Raw genomic sequence first — 20883 nt, forward strand, 5'->3', positions numbered from 1 at the left:
TTAACTTTCTGACCGTGAGAACGGTCTTCTACTGGTTGCTAAAGTCGCAACTCTCGAGCACCATCTCCATCTCGGAGATCCAGTCCATGACCTCCACTGGTGTCGGGCTTCCAGGGAGGCTTAGTGGCTTGGCTTCCATAAAATCCTTATACTTGCATCCACATCCATCATCTCCTCCATTTGGTTTCTTCCTTCTAACCACTCTTGGCTCAGCTTGGCTAACAGTCCGATTGTAGTTTCCCTCCTCAGACTGTTCTTCGTTCAACTCAGGTTGCACAACAGGTGCAGTGGGCTCATAACTATCATCACGCAACCTCAGTCTCATATCTTCCCTTTGTTCGATCATCATAGCCTGAATCATTGCTTGGACTCCTGCCATTGTAATTGGTTCTTGCGCAGGAATTGCCCCGGGTGCATGCTCGACTGTACGAGGCTCGGGCTGCTGATTACCGTTACCGTTTCCTAAACTGCTTCGAGTTCTCACCATGTCGATTTATACACCAAAGTAGACGTTCAGTGTACCGAGACGAGAATATAGATAAGGAAGGTTTAGATGCATAATCCTCCTTATTCCTCCGAAATATTACATGTCAGTTCTAATACCGTACTTAAACGTTTAGAATCATGAACACATAAAATTTCTAAATCTAGGTCAGCAACCGACCATCGATTTATTCAAAGAATAGCATCCTATGTAGGCAACCTAAAGCATCTTAAGGCATCTTACCTCTATAACATGTTTTATCATAAATCATTTTGCACATAAAAAAGAAATTTAGGCATCATTCTTAAAATAATTTCTAAAATAAGCTAGTGCATGGGTCTTTCAGGCATACTACCTAAATTATCATAGACACTCATCTTACAATCATCTCTTAGCATTCTACGTTTAAGTCTAGAAATCCTCAAATATTCCTAGTTCGCTTAAACTAATGCTCTGATACCAACTGTGACATCCCCAATTTTACGGCTAGAAAAGACTAATTTATTTATGCTTATTAAAAGTTGGAGTATTCTTTTTAAAGAATTATAATGCAGAATTTGTTCCCAAAAACATGATAATAATATTATCAAAGCATTTCCAAAGAAATGTACTTTATTTTTATTAAAAACATTGAGACGTCATCGTCAATACAATACATAAGAATAAACGAAAGATTACATGCCTTACAATACTACATTAACATATTGTCCTACATTCCATTATCCTCTCATCATAATCATCTCAACACACATGTGCTTTCGTACCACTACATGTGATACAAGGAAACTGAGTGGGTCAGACTTCAGAAAGTCTGGTAAGCACATAGGGTTTCAACCCACAATAGTTAAATTCTTTAATTATATTCTTTTCATCAAACAATTCAACCCAATTACCCATTCTCATTATCCTTACCTTATGACCTCAAATACTAGCACTTGACCTTTCCTTTAACGTGACCTAGTATCATTATCACTAAGTCTTAGTCTAACATTACTAATGATAGCCTAGACCTATCAATCATTCCCATAAATACCGAAAGTTCTATCAAATAAGGATCAACCAGGCAGGATAATTGGGAGGCATGGCCATTTCGGTGTATAGCCTTTCTGAAATCCAAAAACCAAGCCAACGTGACCATTCTAGTCACCTCTCCCGTCAGTAGATCAATCAATATTATAAATTGGAATTACTAATGGTTCTTATTTATTGGTTCATAATAATGACTTATGGCTATAAATATAAGTGACACTGAAAGAACTAGAGTGTAGCTTAACTTACAGAGGTTACTCCTGGCCAGAGTCCGGAAATCGCACTCGTAGGGCTCCTACTTGATGGGTAATACTTGGTTGAATACCTCAGGGGTTGCAAGGCTTCGTCGGAACACAAAAACTAAGGGAAAATGGCCTAAAAGTAAGGAATACTTGAGAGAAAAAGTATGTAGGGGTGTAGGGAGCGAAGCATATACGGAATGGAGTATTTATAGGCAAGAAACACAAAGAGCGTCACGCACATATGGGTGCACGTCGCACCCTATGGGTGTGTTGGCTCCTATAGGCTTCTGCCACGTGTCGCTACGTTGCTCCTTCACATACACCTCTACTAGAAGGTGCCATGTGTCACCTTCCTATGGTGGCAAGTGTCAAAATCTCCTCGGTCTATGTCAGCATGTCTCGGAAGAAAGGGGATGCCCCGACATGTCCACATGGCGCTCTCTCGTAGTGCCACGTCATTAGCGCGCGTCGCGTACTTTGCCCCTTCGATTTTCCATATTTTCAAAATGGCGTAACTTCTTCATACGAGCTCCGTTTTTGACGTTTTTTATATCCTCAGAAAGCTCTTGATGAGATCCACAACTTTCCTTTAGGCCTCAACAACTTATTCTCACTCTATCAAAGATTTATATTTTTTATAGGCTTGGGCTATTAGAAATCTTTGCAGAAAGTATAACTCCTACATGTGGACTGTGTTCTCGATGATCTTTTTATCGACGGGTTAATATTCACGAGATCTTTAATTATCGTTTAGATTGTTTCGGCTAACAATCAACCGATTAGAATTTCGATTTTTATGTCCGCACTGATGCGTTCGAAAAATCATAACTTCCTCTTACAAAGTCAGATTTGGACGTTCTCTACACGCACACTCTCGGTTTAACGACTACTACGACTTTCGTTTAGATCACTAAGGCTAAAAAGTAATTTATCAAAGTTTTAGTTTTTACGATACGCAGAGCCGTGCCGGTTTAATCGCGAAACTTTGAAGAAGCATAACTTCTTCATACGAAGTCGGATTTTAGCATCGTTATATCTTTGGAATCCTCATCTCGATTACTTCATCTTTCATCAAGGATATTCATCCTAATTATTATTCTATTTTGACGCATATTTTATTCCTATATTTTTTTATTATATCACTATAAGTACGTATATTATATACACTGCACAAAACACACATAATACTCAACAATCCCCTTTATTTAATCCATATGAAGGTTACAATTGTTGACCCTAACTATTACATCATCTTATTAATGTCTAACGAGAAACATGGGCGTTACATGCATAATTAACCATAACCATAACAAACTTATGTTACTTCCAAAATCATTTGAACTAATTCTCAAGTTTGCATAATTAGAACATGTAGTGCATGTATGGTACAATCAGTCTCAAGACCAAGTATGGAACCTTATAACTTATAAGAGCTTTGAGGAAGCAACACTGATTAACCAAAAAAGAAGAATGGGTGTGAGGGAGCCAATGGGTGGTATGGTATGCTCCCTTTTAAAGGATAAACTAGTGCAATCTACACGGTCCTTGGTCCGGCTAGATCAATAAACCCCAATCTCAATGTTCCAACATTTGAGCTAATCAACTTTGGGTGAATTCCAAAGGCTTCCCGGTGTTCTTAGGCTAGTTGGTGAGGCACCCATATCATTCTTGTTAGTGTGTTTGATCTTAAGCAATAACATATGTGTGTGAAATTGTAGAAGGAAGCTAGTTTGGTGTGAATGTTTTTCATGGAGTTTTCCTATCACGAGTGCACCCAACCCAAATATAAATTGGGTGCCTTAATTTCTATGCATGTTTTCCAATACCCCTGTATACATACCAAAGTAAACACCCACACAAGTGAGCTCATTTTTTCCTTTACACTCTATTCACCTCCGTACTCGTCACTTCAAGCCATATTGAATTCAAAATTGAAGCATATCATCAGGCTCACCCCTGAGACACCTCTAACCTACCGTCTTGTTTGGGTAGTACACATACCTCGTTTTCAATAGGATTTTTTAGTTGAATTGATTATCTTGAATTTAGGCTTAATTTTTTGTTTCTTATAGTTATCATGGTTTTGATTTTTGTTAGACAAACCCTAAACAATGATCGTATAGTGGTTTGTGGTTGGAAGATTATAGTTATAATATTAACTAAAACATAGTCTTAAGTTGGTCATCTTTTCACCATGGTTTATTTTGGCTTAAATCTCTCTAGCTTGAGTTTACCTTTGATTTTGATTCTGATTTTAAAATTGTTTGTATTCATTTGACTTTTTTTGGTTTTGGTTTGATTTTAAGTTTGTATTTTTTTTTTAAAGGACCTTAAAGCTTGTGGAGATAAAAGTGAGAACATACTAATCATTTTAGTTTAGGTTGTGTTTTGACATATGAATAATGCATAAGGTATTTTATTTTTTTGAGTTTATTAAAATATCACTATACTAATAAATGAATAATTTTAATCTCCTTTTGTCTTGCGTCACTATAATACAACACCTCATTAATATTGTGTCACGTGTCAGGGAGATATATTAGGTAAATCACAATCACAATTAATGACTTTAAGGTTTTAAATAATAGATTTTAAATTTTTTATAGAAACATTTACTTTTTATAATTATATGTTAAATTTGAAATTATAACTGACTTTAAAATTCTGGTACATCTCTTAATTAATACTTTTTTTAAACTTATTTCTTTAAAATAATTGATTAATAATTATAAAATTTTACTATGAAAATTTAATTAATTTTGTAATCATGGTTCCTATGGGTTATAAACTAGTAATATAATATTTGATAAAAACCTTTAAAATAGGTTATAAGTCAACTTTAAAAAAAAATGTTTAATATTAGATTATTGGTGAATTCAAAGGATTTTCCATAAGCTTTTCAAATATACTCGTATATGTTTATATATCTATATAGTCATTTTATCTGTCATTTAGTTTTTATCCGATACAAAACATTATTATTTTATCGAATAGCTTACTCCATTACTTTTTACCAAATATTATTAGTTTATCGTATAGCTTACTGGTTAGCTAAAAGCAATGGCGGAGACAGAAATTTTGATACGGAATACAAACATTATCAAGATATATTTTATGTGGTTAACACTAAAAAAATATGGTACAATCTTTTTAATTGTAGCTAGGGATACAATAACATAAAATATATATACAAATAATTTTTTTATATATATAAAATAATTTTTTTGAGGATGCAATAGTACCCCACGGCACCGCCCATGTAGCTCCGCCACGGCCTAAAAGCTTATCAAGCAAAACCTATTTCTTTCAACTAAAAGCAAATATTTTAGCTAGTTGCCAAATCATATTAGATTTAGCATTTTTATAATGTACAAGGGGCCAACAAAACTACATGGACACTTGTATATTTCGCCATCAAAGAATCCAAATAATCAAATAAAAATAGCTTTTCACACCAACCAAATAAAACCCATGTCTTCGTCACTTTATTCGGAATTTGGATCGCATCCCAAACGCCAAAACCCACGACCCATACACTTTTTAAGTAAAACTCAAATACTTCTTCCCATTGATTACAAAATAAACAACATAAATTTGGGCTTTTGACCTTTCTTGAATCTTAAATCTATAGTACAATTAAATAACATAACCCTAAATATTTCATCAAAGAATGCCATTTTTAACTACAAAGAACATCGAAAACTAGAAAATATATAAGAAATGCACATTTGCCTTTTCATTGTTCTTGGACTTGCCTCTCTCTTATTAGTGAACCCTAGTTGACCCATAAATTAATGCTTAAAATTTGAGAAAATGACACACGTTTGAACGCATTTCTTGTATTACCTCGGTGATTTAGTTGAAAGACACCTCCCACAAGACACAAATCTCAACAAGGCCCGTGGTTTTCTTGTTCTAAATTTCAATCGCGAAATCTGCATATATACAAGACTTCTATAGTAAGTTCCAAGGATGGTAGCTTCAACTGTATTAACAAAATTTGGCTCATTACCTTCGGACGTGAAACTCTAGATGCCTTCCAGCACAACAAGCTTCTTGATCTCGGCTCCATTCTCCTGGAATATGAAGAAACCATGTCACTTTAAAGAAAGATTCATCTCCCGTGTTTCAAAACTACAGCTTTTTTATGTGTAAAATAGTTGTTACAGACTAAATATTTTGTATATCCCATGTACCACGTTGGAAATGTAGAAGCAAATCAGTTTTAGACAGTTTGATAATTGGTGTTTGTTAAAATGCATAACAAGTGTTCGATGAAATGCCTCAGTGAAATGTTTTTGAATTTCCAAGAGAGGAAACGGGAAGCTTACAGATTCTCCTGTTCAAGCTTTTCAGCAATGGAAACAGCTTTACGTGTGGACCAACCATTTCTCTGTGATTCCGCCTGTTGAATCACATTTGCAAGAGACACTTTCCCTCTTACAAGACTCATGGATTGATTTTGTTCTCCTAATCTTGTTTGAAAACTTGAATTCTTATGAGATGGTGTAGCCTCTACTTTATGATCATTATCAATATGCAACATGGATTTTTGTTCTCTTGGAGAAGCCTCTACTTCAATGATCTCACTTCTTTGTTTTGCATATGAGTCTTGTTGGGATGTGGGTAATATGAGTTGGGTTTCTTTTCTTGATTCACTTCTGATTTCTATTGTAACAGGTGATCCAAGAACATGCTCAAACGCTTTCAAAATGTGTGTTTTGAATTTCTCTGCCTTTGATTTTGTTGCGTGTGAAGTGAAAATAAGTTGAACTGTTGGAGCTGCAAAATGAATCAAGTAATAACAAAAACACTTCCAATTAGAGTATAATTTGAAAAAATCTAACAATGTCATACAAATACAAAGCAATCTTGAATGCTATAATTAGGTAGATTTTGAAAAGTATAACTAGGATACTATAAATGGATATTTCTTTGGACTTAAAAAAGCATATATATACCTGCACCAAGACTAAGTGATTTCATCTTTCCTTCACGATACAAGAATTCTTTAATGCTATTTATATGAATATACTCAAGAACCTCCAACCAAATTTCTTCAATTTCTTGCCTATATATATCTTCTCTCATTTTTCTCTCATTTTTCAAAACCCCCCTTTGACTTCCAATCATGTCACCATGGTCAAAGTTACTTTTCCGGGATCCATCTCTTCCACCGCCATTATTTACCACCACCGGACTGTGGCGGCCGCTAGTACCCGTGGAGGATTCCGGCAACACGTACTGCTGATCAGGTGCAAGCTGCAACAACGCGGCGGTCAACCAAGTCAACTTGTCATTCGACATTCTGAGTTGCTTTTCTGCTTCCGATAACGTCTTCAATGCTAATCGCAGCTTTTCCATATCTTCTTTTGATACTGCAAAAACATAGTACATATGTAAGAGGCCAAATAGAGTGGCTTTTAATCTTTTATTATATCTGCAAAATAGTTATTCTTCCAGCAACCCCTGACCCTGACCCTGGGACCCACAAGACTTACACGCTTGTCGTCGAAAGAATTTCCATCTTGGCCTTTCTTTCATGAAATTGTAACTTCCGGCAAGAATATCGGTTATTACGGTTGCAAGTTGTGACATTAAAGCTAATGGCTCGACACCCGATTCCATAATTTCTCGTAAATGTTTGACTGTATTGACTGTGTCTGCTGACAATGCTAAATCCAATAGGTCAACTAACTTGTCATCAGATATAAGTCCAACCTGTGAAGTGTCATATATAATTGTTTAGCAATTGGAAAACATCATGATATAACTCGTACTGCATTTGGCATGCATTGTACTAAGACTAGAACGAGAATAATGTCAATGAAATAAAAACTGCAAAAAGACAAAAACTTGTCCACTCCCACCCAAAAAGGTGGAATCTTGTCTTTCGCATTTGATTAGACCCATCCCAGGTCTAGTCAAATGCGAAAGAAAAGATTTCAACTTCTTATGTGCGACAAAAAATTGTAGTTTTTGTCTCATTAATATTATTAATGAGACAAAAACTGCAATTTTTATTAATGAGACAAAAACTGCAATTTTTTGTCCGACATAAGAAGTTGGAAATCTTTTGTCATTGCGAAAGACAAAAATGTACTCATCATCAAAAGTAGCCCTAGAAAGCTTATCTTTCGTCTTTCACAAATGAATTAATCATGTCAATAAGACAAAAACTGCAATTTTTTGTCCTAACCCAAAAAGGTAAAATATGTTGTCTGCACAAAAGACGTAAACGCCCTCGTCATCCTCATAATCAAAATCAGACCTAAGAAAAAATTACCAATTCTTGAACAAGAGGAACCGAAATTCTTTGGCCAAGCAAACTAAGCTGCTCGAGTGTCATTTCAGCATCCCTCAAAGACCCATCGGACCTCGAGGCAATAAGTTTTAACGCATCTTTATCAATTTCAAACTCTTCTTTAGTAGCAATCCATTGTAACGTATAAATAATATCCGCATCCTTCAATTTTGGGAAAAAAAACTTCTGACACCTGGAAACGATCATATGTGGCAAAACATCAAGACTCGAATTAACCAGTACAAAAACCACACGCCTGGGAGCTCGATCAATAACCTTAGATATCGCACTCCAAAAATCCGGAATCAAAGAATCACAATCATCAATTATAAACACCCGATAATGAGATCGCAAATTCGAACCAATCGTGTTTTCAATCAACTCCATCATACTTTTATACCCAAGATTATTCATGGGTCCCACTTCGATCACACTCCGGTTCTTATTCTTACCCTTACCCATATCATGTCCCACACAAGAACTACAAAAACCACACGGTTTTGGGTGATCAAAAGATTGACAAGTCAAAGCACGTGCAAATATACGCGCACACGATGTTTTCCCGGTGCCGTGGGGCCCGTAGAACACATAAAGCAACCCGACTTTTTTTCTCGCGATCGCGTTTGATAAAGCTTGGACTGCGAGATTTTGTCCCACGAGGTCCCGGAATGTTCTTGGCATGTACTTTTGAGTGAGATTCTGGTGGCCGGAGTTGCGTTTCCGGCCACCGGAGCGGGCTTCGGAGGCGAGATCGGAGTCGAGATCGGTGTTTAAAAGGTGGTCGGCGTAGAGCCCTAACTCGCCGGAATAATCGTGCACCCAGGCGGCGGGGTTTTCCGGGCTTTCTTGTGACCCGTCGATTAGTAATGGGAGTGATTCGCCGTTTGTGGAGGAGGTGGAGTGATCGGAGATCGCCGGAATTTGGCCGGAGTTGTGTTGACCGGTGCGTTTTGACCTTGAGTCTGATAAACCGCATGAGAGGCTTCTTCCGGCGATATCGAGAAAAGATTTTCCTCGATCGTGAATCCGGGACCAATTCCAGGGGATTCCACAACCTTGTTTTGGAACTCCGGGCATATTTCCGGGCAGATTTCCGGTCAGGTTTTGGTCACCACCATGAGGTATGAAATTAGACGCCATGGACATGGAGGTGGACATGGAAATGGGATTGGGCATGGACATGGGCATTTCGGTACTTTTGGGTGCTCGGGAAACTCTTCTTCCACCTCGAAACCTTCGTCGTTTGACCCGATTTTGACCATGGCTGTGGATGCTTGATTCATGTAAACGGTTGTGTGATGAACCAACATTGTTGTCACTATCGATTGGGACATCATTTGAAGGATCATCTTGTTTGATTTTACGCCCTTTTTGTTTGCTTTTGTTATCAGAGCTTCCTGGATAAATATCACGAGCTAAATTTGCAGCATCAAGTGGAGAATCCCCGCTTGATTCTTGTTTCTTGTTTCTTCGATTTGAGGAGGAGTTGCCAGAAAAGTTGCCGGAAAAACCAGTAGACCTGCGTCCTCCTCCACCACCACCACCAGCATCAACGGCGGAATGAGATTGAAAAGCGGGTGGACTCATGGAGGGATCCTTTAAAGATCGTGACCTTTGAAGAACGACGAGGTCCCTAATTAGGGACCTGTCGCTGATTATAGGGCTGTTTTTGTGCATATGGTTTTTCAAGTGAATACAATTTGTTAAATGGATATGGTTGCGGAGATGATCGGAGATATCGCCATTAGCGTCCTTAAGTATCCGGTCACGAACAACTCGGGTCATGATCCGATTCTGCGGAAGGGACAATAAGGCAAGAAATCAGAAATTTTGGCATTTTTTTTCTCAATTGGAAACAAAATCACACTACATCAAATTCATGAAACCTCACATTAATGCCCCCAAATCTAATCCGTTATAACAGAATCGTTGAACTTATTAGCATTCTGATGCCTACCCGAAAACCCTCAAGTATAAACCCTTCGAAATGAATCATTCTAATACGACTAAACTCAAATCGAGTAAACTGATTCACAAACATTTAAAAAGTCGATTCTGGAGTTAAATTAGTACAGACCCATTGAAGAAACCTAAAAGGACCTGTATGCTAACTCCAGATTATACATTGAAATTAACAAAACCCCATTTGGAGAAACAGTTAGAAATGCAATCTTAAAAGCTCCCAACACCCACCCAGTTCACAGGAATCAAGAAACTTCCAGTTTGTAAATCTGTGAAGAAATTGAATTCGTTTTTGCTTTATGATCATTTAAAATTTGAGAAAACGGAAAATTTCACAGGATACGTACGACTAAATTCACCTGAATTAGAGGCAAAGTTGCAGGTGACCCGTTTCCATCATTAAATCTCAGATCTTTTACATCCAGTTCACGAGGGTTTTGTATCAGGAGAGGTGGCACGCACTTGAACCTCTTAATGTGGGACGAAGTGAAGGATTTCGAGACACAAGGTCTAAAATAGGTCTAGTGTTTGTTAGTAACAGAGACTGAAGTCTGAAGATGCTGGTTTTAGAGAGAGAAAATGAGGTTTTTGTCTAGAGAGAGAGAGAGAGAGAGATTGCAACGGGGTGATGTAATACTGTTGCTGCTGGCAATTTGTGCTTGGGAACTTGACACTTGCTAATAAACCAGCTCTTGTGTTTGTGTAAATCAATTATTTGGAATCAAAATAGTTATGCCATTTGAATTAATAACCAAAATTATAGGGACTAATCCATATAAATGTTTTTGAACAAAAATAATCTAATTCTTTTGTTTTTGTAAAATAACCATTTTGTCGTAACACAGGAGTAGGATTCCGGATAATCGTTCCGAAATAGTCATTTTTTTTATAGATATAATATGTGTTTGGTGATTTTGTAATATTTTTTTTTATAAAATATAGTGCATGAAATCTTAAAATCTACAAAAAAAATAATAAATAAATTCATAAACTTAATTTGTTTTAAATAATAGTACAATGTTCAAATGAATTTTGTCCTCGTACCTCAAAAAAAAATTTGTCAATCATTTACAATATGACATGGTCCATAAACCGTTTTTACCCTCTATAAAATATGATTTTTCGGCGATCAACATCTTTACGAACTAACACAAAAATACCTTACAATCTTTTCTACTGCCAATCTGTTGTGGTATGTTTGGTGACTTTTCAAGGGTCATGTTCAAACTCTCAACTGAGATTGCATTAGTTGGTTCGGTACCCCAGTAGTTGATACTCACTAGCAGTTTGTGGATGCAGGTTCGCATACCCATAAACCAATCCCCATCTTCTAAATAATGGTCTCTCTTCTAGTGACTATCGTATATAGTCATTTTGAATGTCTTCAAATCCAAAACAACCAAAAACTAATGAGAACTAATGAGCAGCTGATATATTGATCGGGATGTAAAGTTACACAAAATGTTAGAATTAATTAATCATCAAATAATATTATATTATAAATTACTATTACTTAGGTAATATAATCCAAACGCAATTATACCTTATCACAGTCTACCCAAGCTGGATAAACGGATATGTCAACCATGTCTCCAGTCAAATGCATCAGTGTTGATAGTTGACTGCACAACCGTCCACCGAACATCAACTTGTTTACGCTATATCAACAATGAGATCTACAACATGATGTATTGCCAATCAAAAAAATTTGCAGTAAAGTAAGTATTGTTATTAGAAACGTAGTACGTAATGAGCACATAATTATATAAGTTACATCACATTGGAACCAGCATGCGTGAGTATCCGCATATAAGCGGGTCCAAAACTCAATCGTCGTAATACCGTTCAAAAAACGGTGAGCTAACAATAGTGAAGCATCCCGCTCTTTATATAGACTGTGTACGATAGGTTATAAAAGATTATCCAACGGTGATGGTTGTTGTCATGTAACACATTTCCTCTTCATTTGTATCCATGGCGACTTATATCATATTGACATAACTTTTTGTCGTAGGGAACGCCTAAGAGGTGCTACAGGCGTTTTATATTCGTCCCACGAAATCTCTTTTCAATCCTACGATTGAATACATGTAGACACCTACTCAAGGTCGTGATTGATCGGCTGTTCAGGTGTGCCTAACCCATAATCATGCTCCCATAAGTCATTATAGTCTGTGTACCAACATCTTGCACGATAAGTGCATGTACGGTTCAATAGTATTTAATTATAAATGATTCAATAACGGGTATACCATAAAGTTAAACAAAAATTGTATGGGAGTGAAATAATAACAATGTACATCCACCCTCTTTAAGGTACCAACATCGTCTTCGGGGGTCTTATTAATATGTTTTAGAAGCATGGCTAAAGTAGCGACATGTTCCACTAAACGCTTATCATGTGACCTCAACTGCTCGCAACATTCACAGACCTCGTTTATCAAGTCAGTAATAATTCGGTCCTTATCAGTTGATGGTTCAGCAGCCGCTGGTGGTGGTGGTGGTGGTGGCGGCGGGTGAGATGGAACATTTATCCGTGCCTTCTTTTGTCGAGGCTCGTGGGTAGGGGAGTATTTGTGTGATTGTGTTAAGGAAGGTGCCATGTGAACTTCTAGGTTAGGTAATTGGGGCGATCAATCTACACCGAGCTAATTATCCACCATTCAACACGACTCTTAGTTTCTGTCATCTCCAACTTATGTATAACTCTATTATCATGCTAACAAAATTATAAAATTATAAATAAACATAAATTATATATACAAAAGAAAATTATAAAATATGTAAGTAATCATAATCCGTTGATGGTTATAAACTAGTTGCACTCAAGCACATGTAAATGCCTCAATTCGACCATGCAACAGCCCAAGAGATCATATTTGGTTGTCGGGTACCAAGCAAACTGCTCATAGGAAAACTCTCAAGAAACCATATTTGAAAGAATCATATATTATAATATTATCACACAAAAAAACATGTACCTTACCTTAAAAGCGTGTAAAAATCGTTTAAGGTGTACGTCATTTTTTAAGGTTGTTTAGCTTTTGGTTCGACTGTATGTATAAGCTTCTCAACCTTATTGAATACAGTAAATAGTTGTGAATACAACTGATCCCAAATTATCCTCCCTCATGGATATCCACGACATAAAAAATTATCAATTAAATTTGTAAAAAAAAAATATTAGTAATGATAATTATAATCCGTAATTATAAATTAACGCCATGATACATGTTGAATTCACCAATGTCAGATACCAAAGGAAAATACTCCACTAAAACAGTTTGTGTAGCCAACCGCTCATTGAAACCCTTCTCTAAGAGATATAGAAGACATACACAGACCACATCTTCGTCCGATAAGTCATTAAGAGAATGTTTAAACACATCCATCACATCGTCTAATTTCACGACGACATTCATCGCGACCATAGGAAACACGCGGGAACTGAAGGCGGCGCCGAAAACAAAGGTAGCAAAATTAGTCTCCAAATAGGAAACTAATGATAATAAAAAAAATTCTTTCTTCCTGAAAGATAGCTCGTAACCCCCAATCTCAAGAACCATTTCCTCTACTTCGCTTCGGGGGTCCGTGATAACTTCATGGCAAAACACTTAATGTAGAAGTAAAGGATCCTTATCTACCTTAGGAATGTCTAACCACCTCCCAAAACATGAATTTTGGAACATAGTATCGCATGTTGGTCTGTCTTTGATTGACGCAAGAATATCCACAGTGAGTTTGGTTTTACAAGACATTGTAGTGGATGCATCAAAAATTTGTTGTACTGCAAATTGAAAACTTGTTATAATAGAAAACTTTGGTTTATCAGTGTAATAGTAACGCAACTCCGGAACAAACTGTGACGACCATTCTGGATCATGTTCTTGACATTCCAAAGATGTTTTTCGTGTTTTGGACCAGTTCCTCGCATTCTGGGGCATTCTCGAATGCATTTTTTCGGAACACTAGTTGTTGATGTATAATAACATTATATAAACAACTAAAGTAGTGTTAGGTTGGTCCTAATCACTGTCATCATAAATTGCTACTCTAGAACATGGTCAGATGTGTTCTTCGTATTCCATAATGAAATTTTTTGTTCTGGAACACTAGTTTTCGATGTATAATAACATTATATAAACAAATAAACTAGTCTTGGGTTGGTCTTAATGCACTGTCATCATCAAATGCTACTCCAGAACATGGTCAGTTCATTTCGGAGGTGTTCTTCGCATTCCGTGGAAGTTCTATAAACAAAAAATCTAAACACTAAAATAATAACAGTTTAAGAGTAAATGACTTACCCATAAAAAAACCAGGTCATTGTGATCGTGTTCCATATCTTAAATTAGAGTTCGAAATGTGTATCGAAGATTGGAATTGGAAAATTGGAGTGTGTCGGAATGTCGGAGAGCGTATTGGAGATCAGAATCATAAAGTTGGAATGTGTTTGTAAATCAAACTCCGGATGAAATCGAGATCCAGATTTTTTTCAGAATATTTTCCAGGAAATGAATTTCCAAATGGAAGTCTGGAATACATATTGTTACTCCGGAATGAGCATTCTGGAGGATACTTGATGGGCTGACCCAACAGATATGGAGTCCGAAATTATTTATGGAACGGTCAATTCCGGATAAAAAAGTTATTTTGCAAAAAAACAATTTAAATAGGTTTTTTTTTTTGAAAAATACACCAAAAAATGGTTAGATTTGATAGGTTTTGAGCATTACAACATTCCTATGGTGCACATGCAACCCTAATGCTTTGGATCTAGGTTTTTCTCAAGTTATACATGCAAATTAATTATCCAAAGCAAAACCCTAGATCTAGTATGTACAATTCGAAATTCACATATATATTAGGGTTAGAAGATTACCTCACTTGTTATATTGTAATAACAAGAACAATCCTTGCTTGATCTTGACTTATGAAAGCCTAGTGCCCCAAGTGTTGCATGTGACATCCCCATTTTCACGGCCAGAAAAGACCGATTTTGTTTATGCTTTATAAAAATCAGAGTATCTCTTTTAATAAAAATGTTGCGGAATTTGTTCCCAGAAAAAACGTGATAAATACATTATCAAAGCATTTCCAAAGAAATGTATTTTTTTTATTCATTTCAAAACATTTGGGATGTCATCGTCAATACAGAAACATAAGCATAAACAAAACTTACATTAATTTACACTAGTGATATACATCTCTTTTAAATCTCTCAGTGTAAATTAGCTTCATATCGACACCTGTGATACAAATAAGCTTGAGTGGGTCAGGTTGGGAAACCTGGTGAGTACATAGGGTTTTCAACCCACAATAATATAATTATTATGTTTGAACATCAAACAATTAACCCAATTATCCATCCCCAATATCTTCTTTATTCTTAAGGATCTACCCTAAGAATCAGCTATTTCTCATTCATTTATTCCTAAGGATTATCCTAAGGAATACGCACGAAATCCATCGTTGCCAGGGTTTACTCAACAGACACTAAATCCATAGCTGCCAGGGTTATCTCGTTTATCGACAGTATCGTTTCCGAGAATCCACTCGCAATACATGTCCGCTTAAACTAATGCTCTGATACCAACTGTGAAATCCCCATTTTCACGGCCAGAAAAGACCGATTTTGTTTATGCTTTATAAAAATCAGAGTATCCATTTTAATAAAAATGTTGCGGAATTTGTTCCCAGAAAAAACGTGATAAATACATTATCAAATCATTTCCAAAGAAATGTATTTTTTTTATTCATTTCAAAACATTTGGGATGTCATTGTCAATACAGAAACATAAGCATAAACAGAACTTACATTCATTTACACTAGTGGTCTACTTCTATTTTAAATCTCCCAGTGTAAAGTAGCTTAATATCGACACCTGTGATACAAATAAGCTTGAGTGGGTCAGGTTGGGAAACCTGGTGAGTACATAGGGTTTTCAACCCACAATAATATAATTATTATGTTTAAACATCAAACAATTAACCCAATTATCCATCCCCAATATCTTCTTTATTCTTAAGGATCTACCCTAAGAATCAGCTATTTCTCGTTCATTTATTCCTAAGGATTATCCTAAGGAATAGGCACGAAATCCATCGTTGCCATGGTTTACTCAACAGGCACTAAATCCATAGCTGCCAGGGTTATCTCGTTTATCGACAGTATCGTTTCCGAGAATCCACTCGCAATACATGTCAATGGGTTTTTATCTCGTTTATCGACAGTATAGTTTCCGAGAATCCACTCGCAATACATGCCAATGGGGCTTTTGGAGTACAGCTGGTGAATACATAGTTCAAATAACACCTACAGGTTGCGAGCCTGCTAGTGTTCCACTGGACTGGCTAGAATAGTCTGTGGTTGTCATCCATACTCTGCTAGATGACGGGGCCAATACTTGGGTAAAAGGCTTCTCTCATGGTTCACCTCTTACCCTTATCTCATGGTCTATATCACCTCTCATCATTTTGTTTTTGTCACACAACAACTATTTCATTTACCCATGTTTTACCCAACACATTTTGTAGATATAAAATACATATACAGTTTAAATCATTTAAAACATGTATAAAAATCTTTCACCCATCATAGACGGCAAGTATACAGACAATATGCACACATAGCATGTAATTTATATTAAATACTTCATATCTACGTGTAAGATGAAAGTAACTATGCACTCACTTGTTAAAGTGATGATTCCAAACTCAGGCAGCGCTTCGCTTCGAACGATTCTATTTTACTTCGACGAAACCTAACATTATTATCGCTAAATTTTAGTCTAATCTTTATTGCGACTAATTATTAGTCTAGATTCATCATTAACTCAAAGTCTACTTTCATGATCTATCAAGTAAGGAACAACCAGGTAGGATCATATCGGAGGTAGGGTCCGTTTGGTATACGAAGTATACTGTTTGGAAATCCCACTTTAAACACCTCACTAAATCACAGCCTAGACATCATTCCCGTAAGTAGATCAATCAGTATAATGACTTTGAATCACTGATAAATCTTATTTATAGGTTCATAATAACGATATTATATTTATATATAAGCTATATTTAAAGATAGGGTAGGCGTAGCTCACTTACAACGGGTTTTTCTCAAAACCGGGCTTCGCTGGAGCAGCGTTTCCGAGCCGAATAGCTCTTCTTCTTGGAGCCGTCGGGCGCTCTGGGGCTTCCGCCTTGTGCTAGGGAGGTTCCCTAGGCTTTTCGAGGGGTTTCTGGGCTAAAGAGAGGTTCTAGTGAGAGAGGGAAGTGATGGGAGGTGTGAGGAAGAATGGAGGCTTCACCTCTTATTTATAGGGGGCTGGAGGGTCACTCACGTCGTGAGTTTTATGATGCTCACGTCGTGAGCCAGCTTAGGCTCCAAGTCTGAGCCTGATGTTGACACGTGGCATCGCACACAGGGTGGAAATCAACCGATTTTCAAAAATTCATAACTTTCGCATACGAGCTCCGTTTTTAACATTCTTTATATCTACGCATAGGTAAAAATAAGATCCACAACTTTCATTTTGACTCCTTTGGCTAGTTCTTGACCGATCTTAAATTTAACAGTACGAGGAGATTATACTGTTAAATGTCCGCATAAAATTAGTAACTTCTTCATACGGACTCCGTTTTCGTCTGTCTTTTTATCGTTGAGTTCCTATTAATGAGATCTTCAATTGCCAAAAACTGCTCAATCTCAAATTCGAGTTTCGGGTTGTGCACTGCTAAGCCAAATCTTAGAAAAATCATAACTTCCTCATACGAAGTCAGATTTGGGCGTTCTTTTTATGCACGCTCTCGGTTTAACGTATACTACAACTTTTGTTTAGATTTCTAAGGCTAAAAATTCATCTATCGTAAATTCACTTTTTACGATTCCAGGTGCCGTGTCGGTTTTGCCGTAAAACTTCGACGGGTCATAACTTCTTCGTTATAACTCGGATTTCGGCGTTCTTTATATGTACGGAACCCTTGAGATATATTATACAACTTGGTTAAGATTAATCCTTCTAAATAATCTTCCATTAAAAACTCATTTTTGGACGCTCATTATCTCTAAATTGACAAGCCCGAATCTGCGGGCGTTACAATTATCTCTTCCTTAGGATGATTACGTCCCGGAATCATCAACGAGAAAGGGCTTGTATAATGACTCCATACGTTATCTCTTCATCCTAAGTAATAATCGTAACTTCTATGTTCCTTCGAACGAGTATTTAACTCTTGGACTTCTCAATTGCAGGCGGTGCTTGATCTTGCACCCGCACTCTGTATCACATTAGGCTTTCAATCATGACCTTCCTGTCACAATCTCGACCCTTATTGGAGACTCCTTCTTCTTCTTAACAACTTAAGATAAGTTTCTTCCTTCGATTATCATAATAGACCGATGGGTCACATTCTAATGACCTCTCATTGTATGATGCAACGCTTAGACTCAGGTCTTTTAGAGTCAAATTCCAGAACGTAATATGCCTTCCTTCATGTCCTAATGCGATATAATCACATTGTAGCCCTCTATCTACAAGCTTCTTACTTTAACGGCGATCGCGATAATTCTATTGATCGCTTCGATTATCTTTCACTTCAAGCTTCTGGCTTAAGTCGAATGTTACATCGAACTTGGCTCTTTAAACCACGTAACATACCCATCCTAGTCGGAATCGATTTGATATGACCACTAGGGTCGGATAAATAATCATCTTCTCAGTCATTACCGAAATGATGGTAACGACAGACATGAACAAAACGGGATCAATTACTAGCTTCTTGGTAACCTTGTGACTTTCCCTGATCCAAGTGTGAGTCATGTGCTTCCGGTAGTATAGGCCTCTACTACCATTCACACCTACTCATACTCGTCCCAAGTATTGTCTCGCAGTTTTCCAAATCATTATCACAAAAACAATTTTAACACATACAAATGTGTCCAAACAATCATAAATTTTTCGTATACTCTACTAGGAGTTCCTCCATGTGTATCTTCAATCATAAATTCTGTTTAAAATCAGTTGGTAGTGGAAACTCCATAAATGGGAATTACACCAATCGTTCCATCATCCCGCCAATCGAAGGTGTACTTCAGACGTACCGTACTCCTCTGAATATACTGTTATTTTATCATACATATTCTAAAGGCAAGATACCACTCTTACGATATCTTCCGATAGGTGTCATTCACTATCATAATCCTTTTCATTTCCTCTATTTACTCAATCCTCTACGAGTCTTCACCATGATGCTATGTTCATGGAAGCATGCGTTTAGTGTATCGAGACGAGAATATAGATTGAGAAGGTTTAGACGCGTAATCCTCCTTATTACTCCGAAAAGTTACATGCCAGTTCTAATACCGTATTTAAACGTTTAGAAATTTGAACACGTAAAATTTCCAGATCCGGTCGGCAACAGACCATAGATCCGATCAAACGATAACACAAAGCATCATAAATCATTTAGCACATAAAAGCATGTTAGGCATCTTCCCTAAATAAGTTAGTGCTTGTGTCTATTCAGGCGTACTTCCTAAAATATATTAGACACACTTCTCACGATCATCGCTTAGCATTCTAAGTTTAAGTCTAGAAATAAATCCTTATTCCTAGTCCGCTTAAACTAATGCTCTGATACCAACTGTGAAATCCCCATTTTCACGGCCAGAAAAGACCGATTTTGTTTATGCTTTATAAAAATCAGAGTATCCATTTTAATAAAAATGTTGCGAAATTTGTTCCCAGAAAAAACGTGATAAATACATTATCAAATCATTTCCAAAGAAATGTATTTTTTTATTCATTTCAAAACATTTGGGATGTCATCGTCAATACAGAAACATAAGCATAAACAGAACTTACATTCATTTACACTAGTGGTCTACATCTATATTAAATCTCCCGGTGTAAAGTAGCTTAATATCGACACCTGTGATACAAATAAGCTTGAGTGGGTCAGGTTGGGAAACCTGGTGAGTACATAGGGTTTTCAACCCACAATAATATAATTATTATGTTTAAACATCAAACAATTAACCCAATTACCCATCCCCAATATCTTCTTTATTCTTAAGGATCTACCCTAAGAATCAGCTATTTCTCGTTCATTTATTCCTAAGGATTATCCTAAGGAATAGGCACGAAATCCATCGTTGCCATGGTTTACTCAACAGGCACTAAATCCATAGCTGCCAGGGTTATCTCGTTTATCGACAATATCGTTTCCGAGAATCTACTCGCAATACATGTCAATGGGTTTTTATCTCGTTTATCGACAGTATAGTTTCCGAGAATCCACTCGCAATACATGCCAATGGGGCTTTTAGAGTACAGCTGGTGAATACATAGTTCAAATAACACCTACAGGTTGCGAGCCTGCTAGTGTTCCACTGGACTGGCTAGAATAGTCTGTGGTTGTCATCCATACTCTGCTAGATGACGGGGCCAATACTTGGGTAAAAGGCTTCTCTCATGGTTCACCTCTTACCCTTATCTCATGGTCTATATCACCTCTCATCATTTTGTTTTTGTCACACAACAACTATTTCATTTACCCATGTTTTACCCAACACATTTTGTAGATATAAAATACATATACAGTTTAAATCATTTAAAACATGTATAAAAATCTTTCACCCATCATAGACGGCAAGTATACAGACAATATGCACACATAGCATGTAATTTATATTAAATACTTCATATCTATGTGTAAGATGAAAGTAACTATGCACTCACTTGTTAAAGTGATGATTCCAAACTCAGGCAGCGCTTCGCTTCGAACGATTCTATTTTACTTCGACGAAACCTAACATTATTATCGCTAAATTTTAGTCTAATCTTTATTGCGACTAATTATTA

At 36.7% G+C, this 20883-nt stretch overlaps 1 protein-coding gene across 3 annotated transcripts; it reads right to left on the bottom strand.

The window, feature by feature from the left end:
• Nucleotides 1-5266: 5266 nt before the first annotated feature.
• On the bottom strand, nt 5267-10677 carry LOC145106448 (protein STICHEL-like 4). Of its 3 annotated transcripts, none has more exons than XM_079043417.1 (7): nt 10381-10677; nt 8042-9853; nt 7257-7476; nt 6717-7133; nt 6087-6537; nt 5768-5831; nt 5267-5690 (listed from the first exon to the last, which is right to left on the bottom strand). In XM_079043417.1, exons 2-7 carry the CDS (start codon nt 9842-9844, stop codon nt 5598-5600), a joined length of 3048 nt encoding a protein of 1015 aa, XP_078899543.1. In that variant the 5' UTR covers nt 9845-9853; nt 10381-10677; the 3' UTR covers nt 5267-5597. The 3 variants fall into 3 exon arrangements, with proteins under 3 accessions (XP_078899543.1, XP_078899545.1, XP_078899544.1); XM_079043419.1 differs by having other exon boundaries at nt 10369-10677; XM_079043418.1 differs by lacking the exon at nt 10381-10677 and adding an exon at nt 9951-10201.
• Between the last annotated feature and the right edge of the window lie 10206 nt (nt 10678-20883).

The sequence above is a fragment of the Lactuca virosa genome, chromosome 4, assembly GCF_052849685.1.
Source record: "Lactuca virosa cultivar CGN04683 chromosome 4, Lactuca_virosa_CGN04683_v6, whole genome shotgun sequence".
NCBI lineage: Eukaryota > Viridiplantae > Streptophyta > Magnoliopsida > Asterales > Asteraceae > Lactuca > Lactuca virosa.